Below are 24,457 nucleotides of genomic sequence, written 5' to 3' on the forward strand. Positions count from 1 at the left end.
CCCACACCATCGGCGCCCACGCCATCGGCGCCCCCAGCAGCCGTACCCACGCCATCGGCGCCCGCAGCAGCCGTACCCACGCCATCGGCGCCCGCAGCAGCCGTACCCACGCCATCGGCGCCCGCAGCAGCCGTACCCACGCCATCGGCGCCCGCAGCAGCCGTACCCACGCCATCGGCGCCCGCAGCAGCCGTACCCACGCCATCGGCGCCCGCAGCAGCCGTACCCACACCATCAGCGCCCGCAGCAGCCGTACCCACACCATCGGCGCCCCCAGCAGCCGTACCCGCAGCAGCGGTACCCGGACGCCCGGCGGAGCAGACAGGAGCAGTAACAGCAGCAGTAACAGCAGCAGCCGCTCCCAGCCAGGGTCTCCAGCCTCGTTTCTCACCATCTCGAACAAAGGCAGTGAAGAAAGTCCATGTTCTGCAGATGATCTTCTTGCTGATCCCAGAGATAAAGGTACTGTGTAACTCTAAAAGTTTAACCCTGCTTAACTTTACCCGTTGCTATGTGCATGACCATGTAATAAAAGAGGGACTTTGTTTCCCACATCCATGGAGAAATGGTGGAATGTTTTTTTCTTTGTAAGTGATCTTTTTTTTCTGAGTTGTTCCAAATATACGTGTGCACACATGTGTGGTGCTCTGTAATTGGAGCTGCATAGATATGACTGAGGAATATGCTTCCCAGACAAGTTTTTGTTTTTAAGGAATAGATTGTTCAAGTCCTCTGAACAAGTTGAAGAATCGAGAGTGTACAGTGACAGGTGGAACAGCAGAAATAGGCCAGTCCTGTTGCTTGTGTCAGGCATTGTTTTTGTTTCAGACAAAGCGGGCAACCTTCCAGCATTTCGTGCATGCACACATTAAAGTTTAACTGGCTTTTTCAAATCATTCTTTTGTACCAGAAATCTGCTGAGATACACTGGGAGAATTTCAGAATTCCACGTAAGCTTGTTCTGCTTTTTAAGAATATGATTTCTGTCTGTTTCCTTGGCCAGGTGGTGATGGCACAGGACCGCAGATTCGTGTTTGCGGTTACAAACAGGAAGTGGCCAGGAATGGACAGAGATTGCAGAGGAGCCTGAAAAATGGTATGAGGAGAAATGGAAAGGAGGAAAGGGATTGAGATAAGGAAACCTATTTGCAAATGAAAACTTCAAGGTCACTGAAAACGTTCCTTAGTTTTATAACATTGGTGATGATGTGGGTTTCAGTTTGGGGGACGTGTAAAGATAGCTGTTGTGTTTTTTCCTAGTGTGGCACACTGAAGGAATGAGATGCTCTCTTCCTGCAGAGAATGGGAATAATTCTCCCTTGCCAAAATATGCTGCCTCACCAAAACCCAACAACAGCTACAAGTACAAGCGTGAGCTGCCAGAGGGCTGTGAAGAGGTGAAAGTCTTTGAGAAAGGCTTGTGAGTTGATCTTTACTACAGAATAAATAACATTCAACATTCAGAGTTACTCATTGGTTTATTGATTTTTGTCTGGGATCAGAATTATTAGTCCAGTTGCTAAAATCATGCTGACACCCTGATCTCTGTCCTGTGTGACTGTGTGCTGGTAGATGCTTTAGGCATCTGAGATGCAGGGCAGCAGCCTCAGACTCCTCCAAGGCAGCTGCCTGGGATGGTTTTGTTATCTGTAGGAATCTCTCTCCTCCAGGATCCACCCAAAGTCTCCACCCAGGCATCTCCTGGGTTCTCCAGGGCTCCTCTGACAGTGCCCCAGGATCCTGGTACCAGCCCCAGACTCCTCCACAGAAGCTACCGGAGAAGACTTTTTTCTTCTGCAGGAAGCTTTGACCTCTAGAACGCACCGAGACTCTTCCCAGACTCTGCTGCAGCTGTTCGAGCTCTGCTTTCACTGTCTGAGATCCCAGCTCGCTGCCCCCGACTCCTCCAAGGAAGCTACCGAAGATGACTTTTCTCACGCTAGAAACTCGCTTCTCTGGGAAGAACACAAAACTCCTCCCAGGCACCTCCTGGAGTATTTTGACCTCTGCTTTAGGGACAGAAGATCCTGGGTGGCAGCCTCAGACTCTTCCAATGAATCTACCCGAGGTGATTTTTCTTTCTGAGTGGAAACTCTGTCCTGCAGGATCCACCCAAGACTCCTCCCAGGTACTCGCACAGTCACCTCACTTCCTATAGGAAGCTGAGAGCCCAGGTGGGAGCCCCAGACTCCTCCAGGGAAGCCACCTGACATAATTTTTCTCTTTTAGAGAAAACTGCTGCATCTGGGATCTGCCAGAGACTCCTCCTGCTCTGGTCCCGTCTGGTCCCTGCCCCACGGTGTGTCCCCAGCACGTGTCCCTGTGCCACCGCAGCCCTGGGCCAGGCACCGTGCCCTGCGGTGAGGTCACAGTGTCTGGGTCCTATCTCCTCCTCCTGGGGCTGGTGTTGCCTTGGTTTCTTGTGGAGTTTGAGGGAGGAGAACCTGGTGAGCGGAGAGCGTTGATCTGGGAGATCTGCAGCCATGAGGAGGATGAGGGTGCTCCGAGGTGAGGGGCTGGCGGGAGGCTGAGGCAGCATCTGTCCCTCCAGGTGCTGGGGGCCGTGTCCCTGTCACCTCCCCTGCCGTCCTGCTGCCAGGCACCTTCCTGAGGGCTCCATCTTGTCCCTGCCCTCCATGGAGCAGCCTGGCTGTCCCTACCCTCCATGGAGCAGCCTGGGATGGCTCCGAGACAGCCTGGCCCAGCGGCTCTTGTGGTGCTGCCCAGCCCCAGCCCTCCCGTCCCCCTGGCAGAGCCCCGTGTCCATCCCTGCCCAGCTCAGCCCGGCGCTGGGCTCCCTCCAGCACGTCGCTGCTGCTCTGGCACTGGGGGCCCCCAACTGGGCCCAGTCCCCCAGGGGGTCTGCCCAGTGCTGCAGCGAGGGGCACACTCCCTCCTCTCATCCCACCGACTGCTCCTGCCAGCCCAGCCCAGCACGGGCTGGTGGTGCTGGAGAGGCTGGGGAGACCTTCACCCCTCTGCTGGAAGCTCTGCGGCCAGCAATACCAGTTCCTTCTTTCCTTCCAGCTCTCTGTCCATGCGTGTGTCCCCCGTCCAGAGCCTCCAGTCCTGAGGACAGAGACCGGGCAACCGGAACTGTCCCTGAGGCTGTCGACACCTTTGTGGCCATTGGGACATCTCGGCTGAAACAGCTGCAGGACCATGAGGTGAGGCAGGGGGTGAGGGCTCCCCTCCGTGCCCCGGGCTTCCCCAGGGCCATGGCAGAGAGGGATCTTGTCCGATGGCATCTCTGCCCTGCAAGCTGTGTCCCCAAGCGCTGATCCTGCCGCTCAGGTGGGACTAATGTCGCTGCTCCCTCCCTCCTGTCCCCAGGAGCTCTCGGCTCTCTCCTGGGCAGGGCAGGGCCTCTGCCATCAGCCCCAGCTTCTCCCCAGTGCCTTTCCCCAGGTACCCAAGGGCCCTCCTGAGCTTTGGTTTGGAGCTGTCCCAGCAGCCTGGGGCTCTTGCCTGTGCAAGGAGCGACACCGGGTGCAGGGTGCTCATGGTTTCTCCCCCTCAGGGCAGGGACTGCTCCCCACGCCTTCCCCTTGCCCGCCTGGCACCTTCCCTCTGACCGCCACCTTCCCCGTCCTCAGGAGTGACCCCCACGGCCTCTTCCCCGGTGGGGTCCGTGTCCCTCTCTGGCTCTCTGCTTGTCTCAGAGCTGCCGCAGAAGATCTTGCCGTTGCCCGTGGCTCTCCTGACGCGATGCCTGCAGCTCGTACCTCATGCCCGTGTCCCACAGATGGTTCGGAGGACAGTGGGTCTCTGGTGGCTCCCTGGGAACGAGGGCAACGCGAGTCCCATCACTGCCCGTTGTGGTCTGTCCCCAGGGCGAGCGGGTGGACACGTACCGGGAGCTGGAGCGTGCCTTGCAGGGAGAGGATGGCTGCTTGCCCAGTGGTGTCGTGAACCGCCTCATCGCAGAGGCCTCGGGTGACCTGCGAGCAGCCCAGGTGAGCTTGTTCTCCGGCAGGGCCACCAAAGCAGCCTGCCTCCATCCCTGGGTTCTGGGGAAATACAGGGATGTTCCTCGGTTATTCAGACACAGGGAGGTCCTCAGAGAGAAGCTCTGGGGATTCCTCATGACAGAATTTGAAGAGGGGACACAAAGCTGTGCCGAGAAGTGGACTTGGGGTTGTTTCTAACTGAGCAAGAGCTGGGGTCAGGCTCAGCGTTACTTCTCGAATACTGTGTTATACCTCGAATCCTGGGGTCAGTTTTGGGCCCATCACTGCAGGACAGCACTTGAGGTGCTGGAGCAAGTGGAGAGAAGGGAACGGAGCTGGTGAGGGGCTGGAGCACAAGTGTGATGGGAGCGGCTGAGGGACCTGGGGGTTCAGCTGGAGAACAGGAGCTGAGGGGAGACCTTCTGATCTCTGAACTGCCTGAAAGGAGCTTGGAGCCAGGGGGGTCGGGCTCTGCTCCCCAGGAACAAGCGCCAGGAGCAGAGGAAACGGCCTCAAGTTGCCCAGGGGAGGTTGAGGTTGGATGTGGGAACAATTTCTTCCCCAAAGGGCTGTGGGGCATTGGAACAGGCTGCCCAGGGCAGTGCTGGAGTCACCGTCCCTGGAGGGCTGGACAGACGGACAGGAGGTTCTCAGGGACATGGGGCAGTGCCGGGGTTGGGTTAACAGTTGGACTCAGTGATCTTGAGGGTCTTTTCCAACCAAAATGATTCTGTGATTCTATGCGGCGCTTTTTCAGGGTGTGATGGATGATGTGAAGATGGCCACCAGTGACTTCTTGGTGGCTCTGGCCCACTCCCACTTCTATTTCGTCATGGCTGAGCTGCAGAGCCACCTGAAGGTGGTGGGGAAGGTCCCTGATGAGGCTGTGCTCGTCACCTTGGGCAAGATGGCTGGCAGCTATGGTACGGCACATGCAGCCTCCTGGTTTTGGCAGGGGTCTGTGATAACAGGGAGAAGGGATCCCCCCTCCCTAAATGCCCTGTCTTGAACTGGGGGGACTCTGGAGTTGCCGTGCCTCCTCGCTTGGTGCCAGGACCGGCCAGCAGCTCTGCCTCACCAGCCCAGTCCTGGTGCTTGGACAGTAGGACCCCACTGGAGACAAACCCGCAGGGTCTCTGTCCCCCACTGTCCCCCCTATTTCCCCACAGGGCTTCCCCGTGTCCCCCTCGGGAAGGCCACCCTCCCCACGCCCTCCGGTGTGTCCCACATGGCCCAGCAGCTCCAGCCTTGCCAGAGATGGACCCTGGTGTCCCCTGTGTGCCACTGACCCTCTGGGTCCCTCTGTCCCTTCTCTGCAGCCCTGCGCTGTGTCCCCTTCGCGGGAGCGACGCTGCTGGCCCTGCGCAGGACACTGAGCCGGGCGGGGAGCGGCCGGACCCTGCGCACCATCTGCGGGGGTGAGTGTCAGCTCGGCCAGGGCCCGCGCAGGGGCTGGGTGGCCTTTGGTGGCTCCATGTGGTGGGTGGTGGGTGTCAACCCACCCGGGACCCCAAACTGCTGGGTGTGCGGAGGAGAGGGGGAAGCCTGGGAGGTTTCTGTGGCAGGACACGTCAGGAGCTGCCGGGTCCCTTCCCGTGGCTTCTGTTCCTTACAAAGAGGAGCTACGAAGATACTGAGGGGTCTGGAGCATCTTTCTTCTGAGGAAAGGCTGAGAGAGCTGGGGCTGTTCAGCCTGGAGGAGGCTGAGAGGGGACCTTATTTATTCTGGTAAATATCTGAAGGGTGGGTGTCAGGGGATGGACCAGACTCTGTTCAGTGATGCCCAACAGCGGGGTGAGGGGCAACGGGCACAGACTGAAACACGGGAGGCTCCATCTGAACATGAGGAGAAACTTCTTTGCTGTGAGGTGCCAGAGCCTGGCCCAGGCTGCCCAGAGCAGGTGTGGAGTCTCTTTGAGACATTCAAACCCGCCTGGACTGACCTGTGTGATCTGCTCTGGTGACCCTGTGTGATCTGCTCTGGTGACCCTGTGTGATCTGCTCTGTGACCCTGCGTGATCTGCTCTGTGACCCTGCGTGAGCAGGTGGGGCTGGGGATCTACAGAGGGCCCTGCAACCCCAGCCAGTTTGTGGTTTTGTGATTCCCCTGCTCTCCCCTGGGGTTTGGAGTTCCTGCACTGAAAGCAGAGTGTGTGGGAAGGGAAGGGGCTGTAGTGGCAAGTGCTGGAGGCAAAGGGGCCACTGAGGAGGAACAGGTGCAGTGGGGAGGAGAGAAACAGCGGGGTGTTAGAATCCAGACACCTGCAGAGCACAGCTTGTCCTCGGATCCAGATCTGGTCCTGGACTGGGCCCTGCTGAGCCTGGGGCTGTACGTAAAGCAGGCTTGGGCGAGGGCACAAGGGCAGACCCTTACTGCAGACTCCCATGTGCTCCCTTGTCCTTTCCCTTTCCTGGTGCAGTTCTGGAGCGATGGTCCGAGGCCATCACCGTGTACTTGTGCAGCCAGAAGCGCCGCCCCTTTCCTCGCAGCAGGGCAGCACAGCTCTGTGGAGACATTTACCCGCTCTTCCATCACGCGGTGGTAAATTGGCTGGGCTGCAAGGAGGAACAGGTGAGAGGTGCTGCTTCCCACAGCTGGGGCTGCAGCGGGGGTGTCCACGTCAGTGGGTCCGTCTGTGCCCTGTGGGGTCAAGCAGAGGGAGGTGGGGAAGGGAGGGGGTCTGGGGGGAAAGCCCCTGAGCCAGGAGCCTGCTGACACTGTGCCTGGGGCTGGAGGCTCCCTGGAGAGAAGCAGCCGAGTCCTGTGGCCTTGGGCTACCAGCCTGAGGAAACACCGGCTCTGCTCTGGAGTCCCTCTCCCATGGGGCAGAAGGGAAAGGGAACCCCTCCCAGTGGGAAGGGCAGACTGGTGTCCAGGGCGTGCTGAGCACCAGGCAGAGCTTCAGCTGCCCAAGCAGAGCCTCTCCCTTCCCTCCCCAGGATAACCGGGCTGTCCTGGGTGCGGTGGCTGCCGTGGTTGGTGTCCTTGTGTGTGAGCACTGCCAGCGTGCCCGGGAGCAGCTCCTCTGGCTCCTGTGCCAGCACCAGCGGGTCCAGGACACCTCCCGGGTCACCGAGGTGAGGACTCACGCAGGGCCTGGCGTGGCTGATCGGCGGGTCTGTGCCAGTGCCACGCGGTGCTGGGGGCTGTGGGGTGCCAGGGGAGCTGGGAAACCCTTAGAGGAGGAGCAGGGAGAGCAGAGGAGGCCTGAGGCTTCCTGGGCTCTTTGGGCAAGAAAAGAGCAATGAGGGGGATGGGGACAGGGGGAACCAAGAGTCCCTGGGGCTCATCTTCTTGGGAAGGGAGGCACTGGCACCTCCCTGGGGCTCTGTGTGTGGGCAGAGTTTTGCCTCAGAGCTGGTAAGGGGCTGGAGCACAAGTGTGATGGGAGTGGCTGAGGGACCTGGGGGTTCAGCTGGAGAACAGGAGCTGAGGGGAGACCTTCTGATCTCTGAACTGCCTGAAAGGAGCTTGGAGCCAGGGGGGTCGGGCTCTGCTCCCCAGGAACAAGCGCCAGGAGCAGGGGAAACGGCCTCAAGTTGCCCAGGAGAGGTTGAGGTTGGATGTGGGAACAATTTCTTCCCCAAAGGGCTGTGGGGCATTGGAACAGGCTGCCCAGGGCAGTGCTGGAGTCACCATCCCTGGAGGGCTGGACAGACGGACAGGAGGTTCTCAGGGACATGGAGTAGTGCCAGTGTTAGCTTGACAATTGGACTCGATCCTGATGGTCTCTTCCAACCAAAATGATTCTATGATTCTACGAATCGGAGTTGTCAGCAGTGTCCCTGTGCAGAGAGCAGAGACCTTCTGATGCTGCTCTGAGAGGGGCAAATGAGGACCCCGGGCAGGAGGGTTTGGGGATGTCCCTGGGAGCTGACATCAGGGGCTCCCCTCATCCCAGCTGTGCTGGGCTTCTGCTTTCCCTGGAGCATTGCGGTGGCTTTAACCTCCTCTTCCTCCCCTCCCTGTTCTCCTGTAGAACCTCGGCCACATACTGCAGATGCTGGGGGGAGGTCAGACCCCAACCGCACGGGGCTCAGCTCTCGGCACCCGCACCACTGGGCACCGCCAGGTAAGGGGAGCCTGCGGGGCAGGGCAGGGTGTCCCTCCGCCAGGACCAGCTGCAGACCAGCGTGCCAGGGTGCGAGCCAGGGGCCATGGAAGAGCCTTAAGGGTGCAGGAAGAGCAATGCTGGGATCCCAGGGAATGGCAGAAGATGTGCTGGGGAGGGTCAGTGGGACATGAGAAAAAGGTTCTTCACCCAGAGGTGACGGACACTGAACAGACTCCCAGGGAGGAGTCACGGCCCCAATCTGACAGTGTTCAAGAAGAGACTGGACAATGTCCTCAGACACAGGGGGTGACCTGTGGGGTGTCCGGTGCAGGGACAGGAGTTGGACTCGAGATCCTTGTGGGTTCCTTCCAGCTCAGGACACTCTGTGGTTCTGCGCTTGGAAGGGGCTGGAGGGGCAGCCTGGTTCCCACAGCCATTTCCCTCTCGGCCAAGCTGCAGGAGGAGCAAGGGAGGGGAGGAAGGCAGAGAGCACCAATTCTTTTTGGTCCCTCTCAAGGCCGATGCACATTTCTCTCAAATGACCCACGTTCCCACAGGTCCCTGGTGTGACTGAGGTGCCTGGCCTGGCCTGTAAGGCAAAGCCATCCCGCCCCATGACGCTGCAGGGTAAGGAGAGGGGACGGAGCGATGTCCCTGTGCCGTGGCAGCTCTGTCCCTGTCCTCGGCAGCCAGGGGCAGCCGCCTGCTAATGCAGAATGCGATTTCTTCCCTGCAGCCCAAACCTGCCCCGCAGCTGTTCTGCGGTCCCAGCTGAGGCACAGGAGCGAGACCCAGCGTGTGTCAACCCTGAGCCTGCTGGGAGAGCTGGCCCGCTCTGACGGTCAGTGCCAGGGGCCGGGGACACACGGCAGGGGCTGGGGCTGCTGGGCCGAATGCTGGAATGGGCTGGAAGTGGTGCAGCTGCACCCGAGAGGAGCTGCAAAGAGCGGGTCCCCCAGCTTAGCTGACCCCCTGTGATGATGCTCGAGCTGTCCCTGGCCGTTAGAAATGGGGGAACACCAGGGACGGTGCTCCAGACTCAGTGACACGAGTGGGTGGTTTGCACAGGAGATGCTCGTACCAGTGCCATTTCTCCCATTCTCTGTGTTACCAGAGCTTTCAGTGCCTCTAAAATAGCTGTGCCTCTAGAAAGAGTCACTCTGGGCACACCCCTGCCTGATGTGAATTCAGAGTCAGGCCCTGCTTCTCTGTCCCAGCAGTGTACGTGAAGCTTGGAAGCTTCAAGGAATCCTTCTGCCGTCAGGCTCTGCCTCAACACAGCTCTCTGTGTCTCTTCCAGCTCCTGTAGCAAGGCAGAAGCTGCCCCAGGGGGTGTTGGCGATGCAGCTGGTGTGCACCGACCCCACCGTCCAGGTGAGCTGGTTTGGGAAGGGACAGTGCTGCCAGGGAAGGCAGAGAAACCCTTTTCCTCGGGGCAGAGCCTGACCAGGCCATGGCAGCAGCAGCAGAAGCTTCTGCCGTGCCCTCGTCATCTCCCCGTGAGCCACAAAGGCTTCCCCAAGCGCAGGCGGCTTCCCTGTGGTTTGGAGCAGGAGGGTGATAACCACGCTCTCCCCGGCAGGTGCGGAGGGCAGTTCTGGAGTTCATGCGGGAACTGCTCAGCTCCGGCTCCCAGAGCTGCTGGCCATGGGATGTGGTGGCGCACATCTTCAGCGAGTACAGCCGGAGCTCGGGCAGACTGGTAAGGACAGAGCAGGACACTGGGGCTTCGGCCGGTGCCGGGGCCGTGCTGAGAGCTCCGCAGGCGCCCTTGCCCATGGAGAGCTCCACACTGCAGGGCCATTGGCGCCAGCTCGGCCATCGCAGCAGCCTCCACAGGGCTGTACCATGGTGGTGGAGATGTTGGGGTGACGTGGGTTTGCACCTGGTCACACCACCCGGGACTGCCTGCACGCCCCACGGGCTGAACTGTGCACACACGCACCTCCAGCAAAGCTGCCTTGTGAAGGGAGGGACAGACTTGTGGGGACAGGACATGATCCGTCCCGAAATGCTGATGGGCCATCAGCCCAGCTCAGCCCGTGCACACAGGTGGGCCTGGCTAGAGGAGCTTTCTGTGGTGTTCTCGTGCCCCGGCTCTCCAAAGCACGCCCTGCCCATCCCATAGCAGCCTGGGGCCCACATCCCTTCTGCCAAGGGGACAGGCTGCGTGGCAGCCCCTGCGGTGAGTGTTTCCAGCCGGGCACCCAGGAGATGAAGGCCAGGGATGGCCCAGCCTCCTGCTGGCTTGCCAAGGATCTTCCCTCTCTGGCTGGAGCATCTGTCTGGCTGGGAGATGTGTGTGTGCCACTCTTCTCCAGGGCTCCAGGAGGCTGTTCTGGGAGCAGGGCAAAGGGAAGGGCTTCTGGGTTCTCCTTCGGGAGGTCGCTGCTCCCAGGATGCTGGTGCAGCAGCAGTGGGGGGGCCGTGCCTGAGCCTGGTCAGTCAGGAGCTGAGAGGAATGGGGTTTTGCCAACTCTGTCTTACAGGCGGCAGGAGGCCTTTTTGCCTGGGAGCCCCAGGAGGACAGAGCTCTTCGAGCCCCGCACGTGGACATCCTGGGCTCGCTGGATGTCTCTCGGAGAGGAATGTCTCAAGTAAGTTGCCCTCTGGCCTGCTGCTGTGGCCACTTCTTGCCTTCAGAGTGTTTTTTGTTGCTCTTCCTCATGGCCTGAACCTCTCCCCTCACATGTGCTGAAGCACACGAGGCTCAGGGAAATGTAGACCATCCTTTACATCTTGGAGCCGAGTGGAGATGCTGGTGTGCTGAATTGCTCGGTTCTGCTCTGCAGCTCCTGTGGCCCAGGCTGCTGCAGTACGTGGTGCCAGCCCAGTGCAGCGGCGTGCTGATCCCGCTGTCCCGCTGCCTGCGAGCCCTGCTGGAGAGACGGGAGAGAGCGGGATGCGAGGAAGAGGAGGAGCCTGATGCTGTGGACTCGCAGGAGCAAGGTAGGAGCCCCAGGGAGTGCTACTGGGTTTGGAAGGGGCTCAGACCAGTTTGTGTCTCCCTGTGCCCCATGAACCCTGAGCAGGAGCCCAGGGAAAGCAAATGGCAGAGTCAGGCTCTGGCTCCTGGGGAGCTGGGGCTCCTTCCTGGCCGTGCTGGATCTGCCTTCATCCCATGCGGGGCAGCCTGGGGAGCCCCCGGGCCAGCACTGTGGCCGTGCAGCTGCTCTCAGCCCTGTGTGGGCCACGGGAGGTACAGGGGTCAGGGCACAGCGGGGCCTCTTCATCTCACCAGCCTTTCCCCCTCCCCGCAGCCCGGCTGCCGGCTCCCCCGGCGCTGCTGGCTGGACCGCTGGTGAGTAGCGGGGCCCTGGGGAAAGAAAGAGCTTTTCTGGCAGCACTCCCGAGCCTGCCCGAGCCCCGCGGGGATCCCAGTCCTGTCTCGGGGCTGGCAGGGGTGGCTCTGGTGGCAGGGGTGACCCCTCTCTGCTGCCCTCGCCCAGGTGCTGGCAGCAGCTCCTCACACCAGCAGTGGCCGCGCAGTCGCTGCCTTGCAGCTGCTGCAGGCCCTGCAGGGCTGGATCCGCGGGCCTTGGGGACAGCGTGGGCCACCGAGATCCCCCTCCTGCTGCAGCACCTGGCAGGTAAAGTGTGGGTGGGGGGAGAGGCTGGAGGGGAGGGAGGGCAGGAAAATGCAGCTTCCCAGCAGTCACACAGTGGGGATCAGCCATGGTCAGTGTGTCCTTCCCCACCGTGAATCCAGTGGCTTTGACAAATGCCCCTGGGTTTCCTCCTGTGTCTGTGGCCTTGCAAGGGCTTTGGCACAGGCGCTTGTGGGCCCTTTCCAGCCTGATGGCCTGGGACTTCTGGGAGGTCTGACCACAGAGGAGAACACCGAGTTCTTCTTTGCTGTGAGCTTGAGCAGCAGCAGAGCTTTTGCTTCCTCTTGCTTTCTAGGAAGAGCTGAGAGCTCCCTGGACTCTGCAGAGTGGGAGCAACATGTGCTTAAGGTACAGCATCCTCGGGGGTGTCATAAACAGACGGGGAGAAGAGGGAGCAGGCAGAGTTGTGGGGAGCTGGTGAAAAGAGGGCTGGGCTTGGCAGGGGGAGACACTGCCATTCCAGCAGCTCTCCCCCAGCAGCATCCCAGGACACATGGGTGTGGGAAGGGCCCTGGCCAAGGGCAGGGGGACACTCACTTCCTCTCCTCTTCCCCCCAGTTCCTGTGAGTGTCCCTGGAGCCCATTGAGGACGAGACCTGGACCGTGGGCCTGAGCCAGCAGCTGAGCCGGCAGCTGGGCAGCTCTGCCCCCGGCTCCTGGGAGAAGGTTTTTCTCCTGCCCCACACTGGGACTCTGCCCACACCGGCAGTTTTCACTGCTTCACCCCCAAACTGCGCTTCCCCCGTGCTGCCCCGGCCTGGCACTGCGGCCAGTCTCGCCTGCTCCGGGGGCAGTCGGGTCAGTGTGGGGCCAGCCCTCTCCTGACAGATCGGCCTGTGAACGCATCTCAGGCTCAACCTCTTCTCTTTCAGCTTTTCCTGTACGAGGCTCTCGGGACAGCGCTGGCAGGTTGTCGGGACCTCAGCCATGTCCAAGGGCAGGTGCTGATGTTCCTCCAGGACACAGACTCTGTGGAGCTCTCTGAGACCCAGGTGAGGTGATGCTCATGTCCTGAGCATCCTCTGCCTGTTGCTGGTGCAGAGGGAGGGCTGGTGCTGGCCCTGCTCCAGACCTCCTTGATGTGCCCATTGCTGCTGTTTCCCCCTTATTGCAATGTCCTACCTGGCCATTGTCACTGGCCATGGCTGAGTGCCTGGGCTGCAGCCCACTCCCCATCTCCCTGTGGTTGCAGGGGATGATTTCTGTGGTGTCCCATGCTGCTGAGACCCACTTCAACCTGGTCTTGGACACAGTGACTGCTTTAACCAGAGACAGGTTTTATGAGACTTCCATGGGCTGGAAGGTAAAGGATCCAGGGTTTCGCTCTTTGACTTTCCTTTTTTTGACCTTATTTTCACTTCTACACCTTCTGTAGCCAAACTGTGGCAGCTGTGTTTATATCAGCCCTCTTGTAAGAGCTGCCCAAGACCTGTGTTTCAGAGGGGATGTCCCGGCATTGGGGCCCCTGAGATGTGCTGGGAAGGGCGGTGGTAAATCCGCCAGCAGTGTGTGCGATGCTGGCTGCTCCCTGCTCCGCAACCTGTGCCAGAGCCCCGGCTGCAGGACGGGAACAGCTCCCGGCCCCGGAGCTCGCAGCTCGAGGAGCTGGAACATGAGGGTGGGCAGGATCAGGGCAGTGAGCAGCAGGGAACACCACAAGTCACTCATCCTTTCTTCTCAGGACAGCACCGCACTGTGATCATCTGCAGTGCTCAAAATCCTGTGGTTTGACAGCACAAATTCTTCTATCATGCAACAGTTCCCCACATCTGGTATCTTCTCAGCCAGGAACAAGATGGGTTTAGGGAGGGGATTGCAGATGTAAAGCGTTACCCGCAGTGTGTGGAAAGAAGATGCTCAGAGCCATGAACTGGTTGAGAACTGGGGGTCCCCGGTCTGCAGTTGGTGTTTTGTCTGCTCATCAGACAGCGGCGCTAAGTGCTCGAGCAAACTTTCCTTTCCGCAGTCAGGCCCACCTGGGAGTTGGTTGAATGCATGAGCTGTCTTTAAAGAACACGTGAATTTATCTGATTCTCCACTGGATTTTTTTCCCCCATAGCTTTATGCCACCAGATTTGTTGCATTAATATGTTACTTACATAATTCCGTGAAGACCCAGCTCTAAAGCCTCTTGTCATGTTACTTACCTGACACATTCAATGCCTATACATCTCAGTAACAGCGTGCATCTTTGTACAGCACAAACATGTGCGTGTGTGTATGCACATAAAGGTATGTAATTTGGGTCAAATCTTTATTTGCTGTATGTAAGTATGATAACACAACTTGCAGAAAAACACAACCTACCAATAAAAACAAGTTTCAGCTCTGCCCATGGGTGTTTTACCCGGATGACTGTTGATTGTTCACTGTTACCCACCGGTGTCCTTCAGAACTCACAAAGATATCGGGACTAGATGTGGTTTTTCATAACATGTTTGTATACTTAATGTATAATACATTAATAAAGTGCACATTATACAGTAATTTAAGCAACAAAATAATTTCAGTGAAGATTTCTGGAAGTAAATGAAGGTATAACTGATATATCTTATAGCTGCCCAATTTGTAGTTAATATGGTAAGAAATGTGCGATTACATGCAATCATGTTGTGTGTAGATGTGCAGTTGTATACCTTGCTGATAACTGCATCCTATTGTGGGTATTTTCATAAGAACTGATATGGGAAAATGAATCCAGGTGGTGTTTCTTCCACTCCCCCCTCCCATATTGTTGCCCGTTTGCTTTTTAGAAACTGTTTCTGATAATACGGCAAGTTGTTATTGTTGGTTTGAATTCCCTGTAGATCACTGAAATGAAACACTCAGAGCTTCATTTCAGCAGGTTTAATAGAAATGAATGGGAGATATCAGGAGACCCTGAGGGAAATGTATCACATGAACTACTTGTGAGACCATTTAAAACTATTTATTATGTGCTAACTACACTTATTTTGTCCAATTAACAGCTAATTGCAAGCTTTCTTAAAGCTATCTTTCTGTTGAGTTGTGGCTACTTACAGAAATAATCCAAAGCACACTGATCCAGTGTCCTTCTTGAGTCAAAAAACCCTCACAAAGTGTGTTTTATTAAACATGACTACAAACATATAGGCATTTATTAATAAGGGTGGCCTTCATATTTACTGATTTTTATGGGTGAATTATCTACACAAAGTGACACAATGCATTAATTCTGTAATGCAGAATGGTTACTTTTAGTCCGTTCCTTGCGTTTCCAGCAGAACTGTCTGTTCTGTGTTGTCCTTGCTGCGGGTCGGTTGCTCTGCCGTCTGGTTCAGGAGACTCACTGAGGGTAATGTCGCATGTCAATTTTATGGACATTCTTTCTAGAAACTCTGTGGGAACTCTGTGAGGTTTCTATTAATGTGAGGGCCTAGGGGAATTAGAGTTGCATTTGACGTATTGATAAAACACACTTGATTCCATAGCTGTATTTTTAGTTCATTCTCTTGTGAAGCTTTCTTATGAGCTGTTGGCATTTGAGCTGTGTGTCCTGTGTCTGATAGCAGAATTTGACCTGAGATGACGGTATAAGCTTGGAATTTGCTTCAAATAAATATGTGCATTTGCCTGTATCTGGCAGAGATGATTGCATTTTATGAGTAACCTCCTATCCTGATGTATGGAGTATGAACTTTATGAGCTTGCTTTGTTTCTCCAAGTTGTGTAAAGTGACAGTATGTGCTGTGCAACAGTTAAATCAGTGTCTCTTTTCAGAATAGTGTGTAAAGTATTGAACAAGACCCGTGAGCGTGTTCATTGTCTGTACAAACTCTGACACCGTGTCGGTGCTGGATTTGCTGCTCTCATTGCCCACGCCTGCACTCTGTCTGATGATGGTGAGTTTCTCCATTGATGACATGATCATGGCCAGATAAAGACCCTCCTGGTGGAGAATAACCAGGCTGTTTGGTCTGGTTCCCCAACTGCTAAGCCCACGCGACGACTTTTTTTGGTCTCCGTAGGCTTTAGGTGGGTGTCTCTGGTCTGTCATTGCTGCTTTTGTGCTGATCTTCTTTCTGTCTCCATTCACTGGAATCACATCCTCCATTCAACTGCTGCAAGTCTGCACAGCCAGTCTGTTCAAGACAGCCAGTTTAAGCGTATTCTATTCAAAAGAAAGTCTTTGAACACTCTGAGTTTACAGCTCTGTTCCGAAAGGGCACAAGTTAGTACAGGTGGATCAACGTTACGTAAATGCCGTAGAACAAAATGTGGCTACTGTTGTTTATCTGCTACAATTTCTGTAGCATTTTCACACAATTTTAGAAGTAGACTCTTGTAAGGAATCCAGGATCTTGTGCTTACCTGCATATTGCTCGTTCTGCACGTTTTCTTCGATTAATGCTGGCCTGAGGTATTTATCTGCAGTACAACACAGTGTAGATACTAAATCAGGTCTGGAAGCCATCTCAGGAAATGTATTAGCTCATAATTACATCAAAAATAGAAGGAATGCCACTTCCTTGTTTCCTGTGCTTATGTAATAAGGCACATATGTGATAGTAACAGAGTTCGTGACCCCCATACTTCATATGCTTATAGCAGTGTACAAATAAATTATTAAAATTAAGCTGGCTTTCAGGTCTTCTGTTTTAATTACTTTTCCAATTTGACTCTTTGTGTTTTTCTTTATCACTGGAGTCCAACCCCACTCACTGTCCCGCGACTGGGGACTCCAGACAAGGGGACACAGACGTGGGGGTGGCTGCACAGTGGAGCTCAGCGGACTTGAGAACCACTCAGCTGGTGTGAGGATCAGACACGTACAAAGCAACTTTGCTTTTTAAATGATGAGGATGATGTGCTTTGTTTTGGAAGACATCAGATTTTGAATGTTTAAGGAAGCTGTAACTACCTCGATGTTTCCTTCTTACCGCAGTCGGATTTCTGGTTCTGTCTGTCGAGTTGTGCTCCTCTCCCGCACCAAGTGGTGATCGTGGGGCTCAGGGTGAGGGGGGGCAAGGAGGGCGGGGGTGTCCGTGGACTTGAATAAGTTTTGTTTGGGGTTTTTTAGACGCCTCTGTTGACACATTGTATAAAAACTGATTGCTGCAGTGCTAATGAATGAACAGGATGATAAGCAACAGATTTGAGAACCTGTTTGGGTTTTGGTTTATTGAAAAATTATTATTTAACTCAAAAAGCAATAAGATCTTGCAGTGGTCTTCTAATACTTACTGGTAGCTTTTTAATGTACTGGTTTGGAACTTTGAGATTATATTTGATATGAAGTGGCTGTTCCATCGTGGAATATTGCAGGAGTAAACTCTTGCATTTCAGCATTCCTGGCAGATCTGCAGCTTGATAAAGACCTGAGGCTGTTTAGTTTAATCAGACTTTTGTAGATCCCACCTTCACTGTTCAAAGCACTGGCTGTCAATGTGTTTTCTGGTGTTGTCACTTCTTTCTGAACAAAGACAACAGAGGTACACAGCTCTACTGGTATTGTCTGTTTTATTTAAACATGGAACTTTAACTTGAAAGCTTAGAGAGCTGTGGTCTGTGGTATATCTTTGTAATGTTTGTAAATTCTTATGCAGATACTCTTATGCCAACCAGCACGAACTTTTGTGAGTGTGAACTGCTGTGCAGTTAGAAAGAAGAAAGGTGTGTGAGCTAAACCAGCAGGAAGGCTGCAGCCGTGTAACCTGGGGGGCGCAAACGGCACGAAACGGGCTGCAGCGGCGGAGCCCTCGGTCCCGGGCCGTCCCGGGCAGGCGGCAGAGCCCTCGGTCCCGGGCCGTCCCGGGCAGGCGGCAGAGCCCTCGGTCCCGGGCCGTCCCGGGCAGGCGGCAGAGCCCTCGGTCCCGGGCCGTCCCGGGCAGGCGGCAGAGCCCTCGGTCCCGGGCAGGCGCAGCCTGAGAGCTCCCGGCCCCGCCCTGCGGGCGGACAGCGCCGCTCTGCGGCCGCCGGTGGCTCCGGGACGGGAGGCGTGGGGCGGGGGGGACCAGTGCCGGGCGCGGAGGCGGGGTTGGGGGGGGGGGCGCAGTCCGGTGGCGGACGCGGACGGGATTGGCTCCTGCGCGGGATGGGCGGGGACACGCTGCGTAAGTGCGCGGGCCGCGGAGCGCGTGCCGGCGGTGCGGCGGCTGGAGCAGCGCGCGAGGAACGGCGGGGCCGGCGGTGAGCGAGGGGCGGGCGGACAGCGGGGAGGCCGGACGGGGCCGGCCCGGGACCGGCTGAGGGGGGAGGCTGGAGGGTGACAGACGGGCTGGTTTCGGAAGGAGGAAGGCGAGGGGCAGCCAGCCGCAACAGCGCGGCCCCAGGCCGGGGCGAGGGGGAAACACGCGGGCGGCTGCGAGGGAAGGGAGCCCCGGGCTGAGCGCTGCGCGGGGCTCGGGCGGGGCCGTGGGGCGGAGCGAGGAGCCCCCGTAGTGACACAGGACAGAGGGAGGAAAGCGAGCGGGAGGGGGCAGCAGCGGGTAGGGAGCGGCACAGGCGGGGCCGGGGGCGCCGGGGTGGGGAGCGAGAGGCGGGAGGGGCCGGGAACGGAGGGAGCGGCGGGAGCGGCGGAGGAGCCTGAGGGCGGGACGGCGCGGAAGGAGCTTGGGCGGGAAAAGCTGAGGTACCTCGGGGAGGGGATGATATCGGGGGAGGCTTTGACAGAAAGGCTGAGGTACCTCAGGGAGGGGATGATATCGGGGGAGGCTTTGACGGGAAAGGCTGAGGTACCTCGGGGAGGGGATGATATCGGGGGAGGCTTTGACGGGAAAGGCTGAGGTGCCTCGGGGAGGGGATGATATCGGGGGAGGCTTTGACGGGAAAGGCTGAGGTACCTCAGGGAGGGGATGATATCGGGGGAGGCTTTGACGGGAAAGGCTGAGGTACCTCGGGGAGGGGATGATATCGGGGGAGGCTTTGACAGGAAAGGCTGAGGTACCTCAGGGAGGGGATGATATCGGGGGAGGCTTTGACAGGAAAGGGTGAGGTACCTCGGGGAGGGGATGATATCGGGGGAGGCTTTGACAGGAAAGGCTGAGGTACCTCGGGGAGGGGATGATATCGGGGGAGGCTTTGACAGGAAAGGCTGAGGTACCTCAGGGAGGGGATGATATCGGGGGAGGCTTTGACAAGAAAGGCTGAGGTACCTCGGGGAGGGGATGATATCGGGGGAGGCTTTGACAGGAAAGGCTGAGGTACCTCAGGGAGGGGATGATATCGGGGGAGGCTTTGATGGGAAAGGCTGAGGTACCTCAGGGAGGGGGTGACATCGGGGGAGGCTTTGGCGGGCAAGGGTGAGGGACTTAAAGGAGAGGACGGAAGGGAGAGAGGTTTTGGTGGTAAAGGCTGAGGTACCTCAGGGAGGAGATGGCATCGCAGAGGCTGCAGTGGGAAATGCTGAGGTAGCTCTGGGACGGGATGGCACTAAGGTGTGGTTTCAAAGGGAAATGCTGAGGTACTTTGAGGAAAGGATGCTGGGCTAGGAACTATGAACACATCAGATCGGTTAAGAGAATGTTGATGACAGAAATTTCTGCAGTAAAGTATTCCAGCAAAGACAGGGAGACGAGCAAAACTTATATCAGGCCTCCTAGGATTCCTGCAGGTTAGGGGACAGGGATGATGAGGTTGTTAGTCCTCTCTTGCAGCACCAGACTGAATGGAGAAGCAAGTGGATGGGAAGTTCCTGCGCCACGACACAGACCACATTTATTACTCTCGCCCTCCGAGACCCGGAGAACTGAACTGTTCCCATCGTGCCTTGAAGCAGCCTCTGCTCATGCGCTTCTCTCAGGGAGAAGGCAGAATGGGAGTGACTCGCCACGTTAAACAACAGGGTGTACACTCTGCAGCTTTCAAGCCCAGCTCTGCGTTAGCTCACCCCTGCAATTTTGCGCCACCCACGCAAATTTGAGTTGTCGCTGGTTGTTGCAGCGTTTGGCTTTGGTGAGGACAGCGTGTGTTTGTCAGCAGTTGGTGTAGGGTGGAATCCTGAGGAGAAAGTGGTATTTCCGTGCCAGAACTGGTTGGTGTTTGCATGGTATTGTGGCACTTGTTCCCGCAGGTGATCAGTGCTGGAGTGTTATTGCAGGATGAGGGGATTTTGAAGGCTTGTCTGTGAGATGCACTAGAGGCAGCAGTTACAAGCAAAAGGCTGAGATGTGAAGAGTTTGTCGGTGGGTTTTGGACAGTTGTCAGTTGAAGAGTTGGTTGTTTGCAGGTGAGGTGTACGGCAGAGGGTGAAGCTGACTTTGCCTGGGCGGTGCAACTGGATGGGTGTGCAGAGCTGAGGAGAGCGGGCTTCTGCGGGTGACCCTAAAGCTGGAGAACCAGCCAGCGGCAGCTCCAGACACTCCCGCTGCCAGGCAGGGCCGTGCAGGGCCAGTGCCCTGGGGCACAGCGAGCGTGACCCTCCGCAAGCACCAAACAGCAGGTGAGGACCGTGGGGATTTGTACTGAGCTATGATATCTCTAAGGCCTGTGCGAGGGGCCGGGGCCAGGGCAAGGTGGGCTCGCTGTGGGGTGTGGGGAGGTGTCAGCCCCCGTCTGACTGTAGTGCCCTTGGGCTGGTGTAGCTCAGTCCTCCCTGTGTTTCTCTTCAGGTGGAGCAGCGTGCAAAGGAAAAGGAAGGAGGCGAACCTGTGAAGAAGAGTGATCGAGAAGGAGGGTTGGAGTGTACCTGTGAGTCAAGAGGGACCCAGAAAGAAGACACGGGTGGTGGAACCACAGGTCAGGAGAGCTCAAGGAAGGAGAAAGGTGATTGGGGCAGTATGGGTTTTTCTAGCTCACACGCTAATGAAAACAGTTTGGATAATAAAAGAAATATATTCAAAACCAAGAATCAAAGGCAGGGAATGTTTATATGCTATGTATTGGATAGACCTGAAGGTGTATTTGTTCCTACAACAAAGGTGAAGTTACAATGGTAATTAACTGAAGATGTGAATTTCCAGATTGCATTGGCAACATACGCAGGGAACATATCAGTTTATTACCCTCAACATAAACTGTGGGCTGAAATTGGTAATTTACCGTTGTATGGCAAGTGCTGCTGTCAGCAACGACCAGTAAGCGACGGGACTGAATTTACTGATGCCTCTGGTCACTCACGTAAAGTTGTAATTATGTGGCTAAACTCAGATACCCAGTGTTGCAAACACAAGGTAGAAAAAGGAGACCAGGGGTCAAACAAGTTCTTGAGCTGACAGCTGTTAGGATCGCTTTTGAGTGTTCTGTAATGAGCCTTTGAATGTTGTAACTGACTCATATTGTGCAGCTGGCATACTTAACCGCCTGGAAGCTTCTTTTCTTAAGGAAGAGTATAATCCTCTTTTGATGGCTGGATTGAGAATGCTATGGTTTCTAATAAATCATAGACATCATGGTTTTTATGCAATGCACATCCGCTCTCGTGCTGCCCTTCCAGGACCTCTTGTGGAAGGCAATAGGAGGGCCGATGCACGAGCTGTGCCGCTTACTGTGCCTAAAGCCTTGGAGCAAGCTAAATTATCGGATAAACTCTTTCACCAGAATGCAAAGTGGTTAAAATGACAATTTCAAATTACAACGGATCAGGCCAGGAGCGTTCTTATGTCCTGCCCTGATTGCCAGGAGTCGGCACCCGTGCCATCCAAAGAGGGCGTTAATCCAGGAGGGAATACTGCCAATGAAGTACGGCCAGCTGATGTAACGCGTTGTTCTGAATTGAGTAAATACGTACGTGTTTCTGTAGACGCTCATTCCAGATTTCTCGTTGCGGCTGCACGCACTGGTGAAAGAGCACGGGACGTCTGTAAACAGTGGTTGGCGTGTTTTGCTGTTTCAGGAGTTCCAGGGTATGTAAACCCAGAGGAAAGCGTAACACACGCTCGGTTAGAGGAGCGATCCCCCGAGTGCCCAGTAATAAAAGTGCCTGCTTTTTAACACTTTCAAAGCAGTGTTAGAGAGTCTGTTTGCCGACTTTTCGGTATCGTTTTCTGGCGACGAGGATGGGATAATCTGCCTGACCTCCCGTGGACCTCAGGATCTCTGGGACCTTATGCCGGCACCGGGGAATTCCCGGAAGGGATCACGGATCCTCGGGCCAGCTCAGGATGTGGGTAAAACCCCATCAATGAGGTAAGGCACTTTCATTGTCTGGTTTGTTTGCACACTGCCTGCACGAGACGTGGGCGACACCAGCGCGTTGAGTCTGCGCGTTTTGGTAAATTGGGTAACTTAAAAATAAAAAAAAAAATTAAAGAGGAAAATGAGAAAACAATAAATAAAAGAGAAAAACGAGGGAACAGTAATTTGATAAAGGTACCTTTAGTGATTTTGCGGTTTGTGCCTTAGCAATTGTATGATTGTTTGTGTCTTTAGTGATTTGTTGTTGTTGTTACTTGTGTTTTGGGTGATTTTGTAGTCCAATACTTATGGTTCACCAATTGTCTGTTATTGTGATTGTGAAATAGGTAGTGGACAATGGACAGGAGCGATTCGGAAGAAATCCCCCCCGGGCTGTGTTTTGTGATACTGGAAAAGGATCGTTTGACTCCCTGGGGAACAGCAACCAGGGAATATTGTAATTAATGGTGGCCACTGTAAATAATATTAACATGCTGCATGTTAATATGTGGGTATACCCGAGATGTGTAGTATAGTAATGCACTGCATGTAATATATAATGAGATATGTTTTAAATCATATATTGTCTATTATATAATGCATATTACACAATACAAAATGTTACATATGCATTGTATTTGAAAAAGGATAATCAGAGAAAGAAATTGAAACCAGTAAAAGGTTTGTTGACGAACAGATATTGGTGTACAATACACAGAGAACATTAGATCAGGATTGTCCCTTGGTGAATCCAGGGTGGCATCCTAATGTCCTTATATCGGGGGACAGGCTGAATTGGTATGGACAGTGCATTTTATACGGGATTGGACACGCTGTGCCTAAAGCTGTAAATACGCCAAAGCCTTCTGAGATAAAACAGGATCATCTGTGCCTCATTTGCTACATCCCTTTATCTGTTTCCCAAATTACTATTTAGACTGTATTTACCATTGTAAAAATAAAGCTTTCCCCCTTTAATTTTTGTCATGTATTGTAATTCATAGAGATATTGGAGCCCGTCCTACCTAAACTGTAGAAAAGACAGCAGCCATGTGTATTTTTAAATAAAGATTAAATCAAGTCTGCTAGCTCATTATCTTTAAGCGTTCTACTGTGATCACCTCCCTCCCAAGGTTTTGTGTCTATTGTATCAGGGCCTGACACCCACGGCCACAGTGGATGAATCGCCATGGGCACAGCACCAGGACCCGCTTGTTGGTGTCCAGGGTATCCACTCCAGCAGACACTGTTAGTAAAAGAGCACATCATGAAACTGGAAAACCATCTAATTGTGTCATTATACACATTCACTGCTCTTTTTTCTGCTTTATACCCCTGGTAGCTTTTTAAAATGGCACAGTTTGAAAAGGATTTCTGTTTTGGCCCTGCACACGGAGGCTGATTTTCCTTTTCTAGGGCCTTCCACCCGGTACACCGCACCCGTGTGATCACTGCGCTGCACGTGGGCAAAATCAGCTGTGCCCTGTGTTTCTCCCGTAAAATAGTAAGAACGCTAATACGATCGTGCCAGGAACTACCTTCACTGTGAATATTTGAAGGAACCCACTGCTAATGTATTGTTAATTGGTACTTGTATTATGGATTAGATGCAACAAAAATCCATACTTTCTTTTATCCTTTGCTGTACAGGAGGTGGTTGAACTTTTCTATAGCAGATTCAATCACCTGTTGTAAAGCGAGATGGTTGTCTCCTGTGAGGAAGCAGGGTAGATTTACCCATGCTCTATAAGCACCATGGATGAGCTATATAGAGTAACAGCTTAAAAACAAACCAACCAGCAACAAGAAGCTAACGATCAAAACAACAAAAGGAAAAAAACCCCAAACAAACCAACCCAAAAGCGCAGGGGCTCCTGAACGCCCCCTCTCAGTGCTGTGATGTCCGTTTGCAGGGAGCCCGTGGGGTGTCCCCACAACCGCAGACACAGGTGACCCGGCTGGGTGGTGCCAGCAGAGAACAGTTGGTGTGACCCAGCCCGCTGCGCTGCCCTGGGAAAGCCGGGGACAAAGGGCCGGGCCGGGGCATGGGGAGGTTGGTTCCAGCTCACGGAGGAACTCACAGCGACTGCGGAAACAGCCCCGAGCCGGGACGGGCCCGGCCGTGTGCTCCTGTCCCCCCGCCGCGGGGTCCTGGCTCTGGACATCGTTGCACAGGATCGTTTGAGAACCGTTCCTGAAGGATGCGCAGCGCCCAGAGCAGCAGCGCCTGCCCGGCTGCTGCTCAGCCGAGGGTAAGGGCTGGAACCGACCCTGTAGCAGCAGCAGAGCTGCCACAGCTGCGGGCGAGCCGAGTTACTGCTGCAGACAAGACACGGGGCACAGGGAGAGGCAATGTATTTTATTAGGACAGAAGGCATCTTTAGGAAAAAAAAAAAACACATTTTAGCAATGTCGGGCTATTATCTTTTATCAGTGTGTCTGCCATGTGCGCGGCTCTGGGAAAGCGCGTTCGGGGAGCTCAGGCTGCCCACGGGTCAAGAAAAAGCGCCCGCGCTGCGGGGCCCGGGGGCGCTGCGTGACCGCGCTCGGTGCTGCCGTCTGGTGGCCACAGCCCGGAACTGCAGCTGGGGAGCGGCGCCCGGTGCCCGTGCCGGGGGTAAGACGGGGACGCTGCCGCTGCGACCGAAGTCGTGCCCGTCAGAAAGGGGGGGGCAGCGGTCGGACGAGCCGCCGGGAAAAAAAAGAGGCTCCCGGCTTTCCCGGGGCGGCCCCGCTGCGAGGGGAACGGGCGAGGCGGCGGCAGAAGGCG

General features: G+C 55.4%; 1 protein-coding gene and 1 long non-coding RNA gene across 18 annotated transcripts; both read left to right on the top strand.

Annotated features, from left to right (window-relative positions):
- Window positions 1-1,819: 1,819 nt before the first annotated feature.
- Window positions 1,820-16,537, top strand: LOC136107293 (maestro heat-like repeat-containing protein family member 2B). 15 transcript variants are annotated; one of them, XM_071803604.1, is made up of 20 exons: window positions 2,040-2,128; window positions 2,232-2,508; window positions 3,028-3,167; window positions 3,834-3,956; window positions 4,708-4,873; window positions 5,270-5,368; window positions 6,371-6,522; window positions 6,891-7,028; window positions 7,931-8,023; window positions 8,563-8,632; window positions 8,742-8,846; window positions 9,306-9,379; window positions 9,588-9,707; window positions 10,495-10,602; window positions 10,798-10,954; window positions 11,455-11,595; window positions 11,909-11,961; window positions 12,486-12,605; window positions 12,806-12,916; window positions 13,300-15,212. In XM_071803604.1, the coding sequence occupies exons 2-20, from the start codon at window positions 2,484-2,486 to the stop codon at window positions 13,342-13,344; spliced, it is 2,040 nt and encodes a 679-aa protein (XP_071659705.1). In that variant the 5' UTR covers window positions 2,040-2,128; window positions 2,232-2,483; the 3' UTR covers window positions 13,345-15,212. The 15 variants fall into 15 exon arrangements, 11 of the variants coding, with proteins under 11 accessions (XP_071659714.1, XP_071659705.1, XP_065704327.1 ...); XR_011737110.1 differs by lacking the exons at window positions 2,040-2,128; window positions 13,300-15,212 and adding exons at window positions 15,355-15,476; window positions 15,603-16,534 and having other exon boundaries at window positions 2,360-2,508; XR_011737111.1 differs by lacking the exons at window positions 2,040-2,128; window positions 12,806-12,916; window positions 13,300-15,212 and adding exons at window positions 11,266-11,306; window positions 12,172-12,411 and having other exon boundaries at window positions 2,360-2,508; window positions 12,486-12,609.
- A 1,166-nt stretch (window positions 16,538-17,703) lies between these two features.
- On the top strand, window positions 17,704-22,710 carry LOC136110778 (uncharacterized). Of its 3 annotated transcripts, none has more exons than XR_011737115.1 (5): window positions 17,704-17,763; window positions 19,230-20,014; window positions 20,184-21,416; window positions 21,519-21,699; window positions 22,035-22,710. It is a non-coding gene; the product is annotated as an uncharacterized lncRNA (long non-coding RNA). The 3 variants fall into 3 exon arrangements; XR_010652675.2 differs by lacking the exon at window positions 17,704-17,763 and having other exon boundaries at window positions 18,976-20,014; window positions 20,184-20,337; window positions 21,314-21,416; XR_011737114.1 differs by lacking the exon at window positions 17,704-17,763 and having other exon boundaries at window positions 18,976-20,014.
- The last annotated feature ends 1,747 nt before the right edge of the window (window positions 22,711-24,457 follow it).

The sequence above is a fragment of the Patagioenas fasciata genome, chromosome 1 (genome assembly GCF_037038585.1).
Source record: "Patagioenas fasciata isolate bPatFas1 chromosome 1, bPatFas1.hap1, whole genome shotgun sequence".
NCBI lineage: Eukaryota > Metazoa > Chordata > Aves > Columbiformes > Columbidae > Patagioenas > Patagioenas fasciata.

Coding starts and splice junctions, on each gene's coding strand:
- LOC136107293 (XM_071803604.1), top strand. CDS start 2,484: ATGAGGAGGATGAGGGTGCTCCGAG. Junction 7,029..7,930: donor ACACCTCCCGGGTCACCGAG/GTGAGGACTCAC, acceptor GTTCTCCTGTAG/AACCTCGGCCACATACTGCA. Junction 10,955..11,454: donor TGTGGACTCGCAGGAGCAAG/GTAGGAGCCCCA, acceptor GCCCTCGCCCAG/GTGCTGGCAGCAGCTCCTCA.